We start from the raw sequence: 1913 nt of genomic DNA, 5'->3' as shown, positions 1-1913 counted from the left end.
ATTAGACCGGTCGAGGCAGGTTTGGTGGGCATCAGCAACGAGCAGTAAATCCATTGGGTCTATGAGGAGAGGCCGGCCGGTTCTCGTCCCCGAAACGCGCACCGCCCTTTCCACTGTACGATGAATCCATTCCCACAGGAGAGCCCCGTGTCAAGGACCGGAGGCGAGGCCGAGGCGACCTTGCCCCCCCACCGCGTCTGGAACGTGAGCCCGATGTGGACGGACGCGTCGGGCGAGCCACACTTGCGAGTTGCGATCGTGGTGGGTTCCATTCATTTCGGTTGGGGGGCACTTGCATTTGCGGGTGTGGGCAGGAGTGCGCGCGCGCCGAACCAACCAGCCAGCCAGGAAAATGAATTTAGCGTCCGCTCCCAGTCGGGCCGATCACCACTGCCCCCCGTTCGATCGCCACCATCGTCTCGCCTCCCTTGACGCGTGTTCCCGCTTTAAAATCTTCTCTCCCCGCTCCTGATCGAATCGGCGCAGCAGAATTGAGAGCGTATCCCCTCTTCTTTTGCTAGGTTTGTTACGCCCGCTCCCTCCGCCGCCGTGCGCTACAACCTCAAACCTGAGCAGAACAAAGAGAAGGGTAGCAGGGGCAACCGCGCCGCCCGCCCGCCCTCCTCCGCGTCGTCGCGGCGCCATTGCATCGCAAGATTTGTTTGATTTGATCTGATCGCATCGCGCGCTGCCGCGTGCCGCCTCCGTCCGTCGTCGTCCCCTCCTTGCGTAGAACAAAAACAAATAAGGAACGACAAGATCTGGGCGTACGGGCGGTGCCCGCCGACATCCTGCCAGCGCTGCAACTGCGAGCAGCAACATATATCGCGGATCCCCGCCCCGCCTCCCCCGCCGCGTGCCGTCGGTGCCCGACCCTCCTCCTCCTCCTCCTCCATCAGGCACCAGCTACCACCAGCTCACTCCCACTTCACTCCAGCGCTCCAGGGTAAGGTAAGCAAGCAAGCACGGTCGTCAACGCGACCGCGACCGAATCCTTTTGGTTGCCTGGTTTCACGGAATTTAAGATTGCGAGCAACTACTTCCTCCTTGGATCGGATCGGATTGGATCTCGTAATGCGCCGGATGTTCCCCGCTTTTTCCCCCCCGGTTGCAGCAGTGGCCGCCTGCCTCTGCTTCTGCTTCTCTTTTTTAATAGGTTGAGTTGATCGAGTTCCTTCAGTTCACCAGGGTGGAGCCATGAAGTACAGCAAGGAGGACAAGCCCGAGAGGGCGGCGGGCGCCGGCGCCGGGTCCCGTGCGGTGCCGGTGGCGCTCGTCGTCATCGTGCTCTGCGCCTTCTCCTTCTACCTCGGCGGCGTCTACAGCACCGGCCGCAGCCTCCTCGACGCCATCCAGCCGGCGCCAACCCTCCTCACCCTCGGCACCACCGCCGCAGCCCGTCACTCCTCTGACCAACCTCACCCAGCATCGCCCACCACCGCCACGGCGGTGGCGTTCCCCGAGTGCCCCGCCGACTTCCAGGACTACACCCCCTGCACCGACCCCAAGCGGTGGCGGCGCTACGGCAACTACCGCCTGAGCTTCATGGAGCGGCACTGCCCGCCGCCGCCGGACCGCCAGCAGTGCCTCGTCCCGCCGCCCAAGGGCTACAAGCCCCCCATCCGGTGGCCCAAGAGCAAGGACCAGTGCTGGTACCGCAACGTCCCCTACGACTGGATCAACAGCCAGAAGTCCAACCAGCACTGGCTCGCCAAGGAAGGCGACCGCTTCCGCTTCCCCGGCGGCGGCACCATGTTCCCCAACGGCGTCAGCGCCTACGTCGACCTCATGGCGGCGCTCATCCCCGGGATGCGCGACGGCACCGTCCGCACCGCGCTCGACACCGGCTGCGGCGTCGCCAGCTGGGGCGGCGACCTGCTCGGCCGCGGCATCCTCACCGTCTCCCTCGCGCC

The 1913-nt window shown here is 64.8% G+C and overlaps 1 protein-coding gene across 1 annotated transcript in view; it reads left to right on the top strand.

Annotated features, from left to right (window-relative positions):
• The first annotated feature begins 407 nt into the window (after window positions 1-407).
• LOC101786319 (probable methyltransferase PMT21) overlaps window positions 408-1913 on the top strand; it is a 3383-nt gene continuing 1877 nt past the window's right edge. Inside the window, 2 exon segments of the mRNA XM_014805850.2 lie at window positions 408-951; window positions 1181-1913. Coding sequence (XP_014661336.1) covers window positions 1198-1913 — 716 coding nt within the window. The 5' untranslated portion in view covers window positions 408-951; window positions 1181-1197.

The sequence above is a fragment of the Setaria italica genome, chromosome IX (genome assembly GCF_000263155.2).
Source record: "Setaria italica strain Yugu1 chromosome IX, Setaria_italica_v2.0, whole genome shotgun sequence".
Taxonomy (NCBI): Eukaryota; Viridiplantae; Streptophyta; class Magnoliopsida; order Poales; family Poaceae; genus Setaria; species Setaria italica.
Note: the sequence above shows the minus strand (reverse complement) of the source record. Positions and strands in the feature narration are given on the sequence as shown.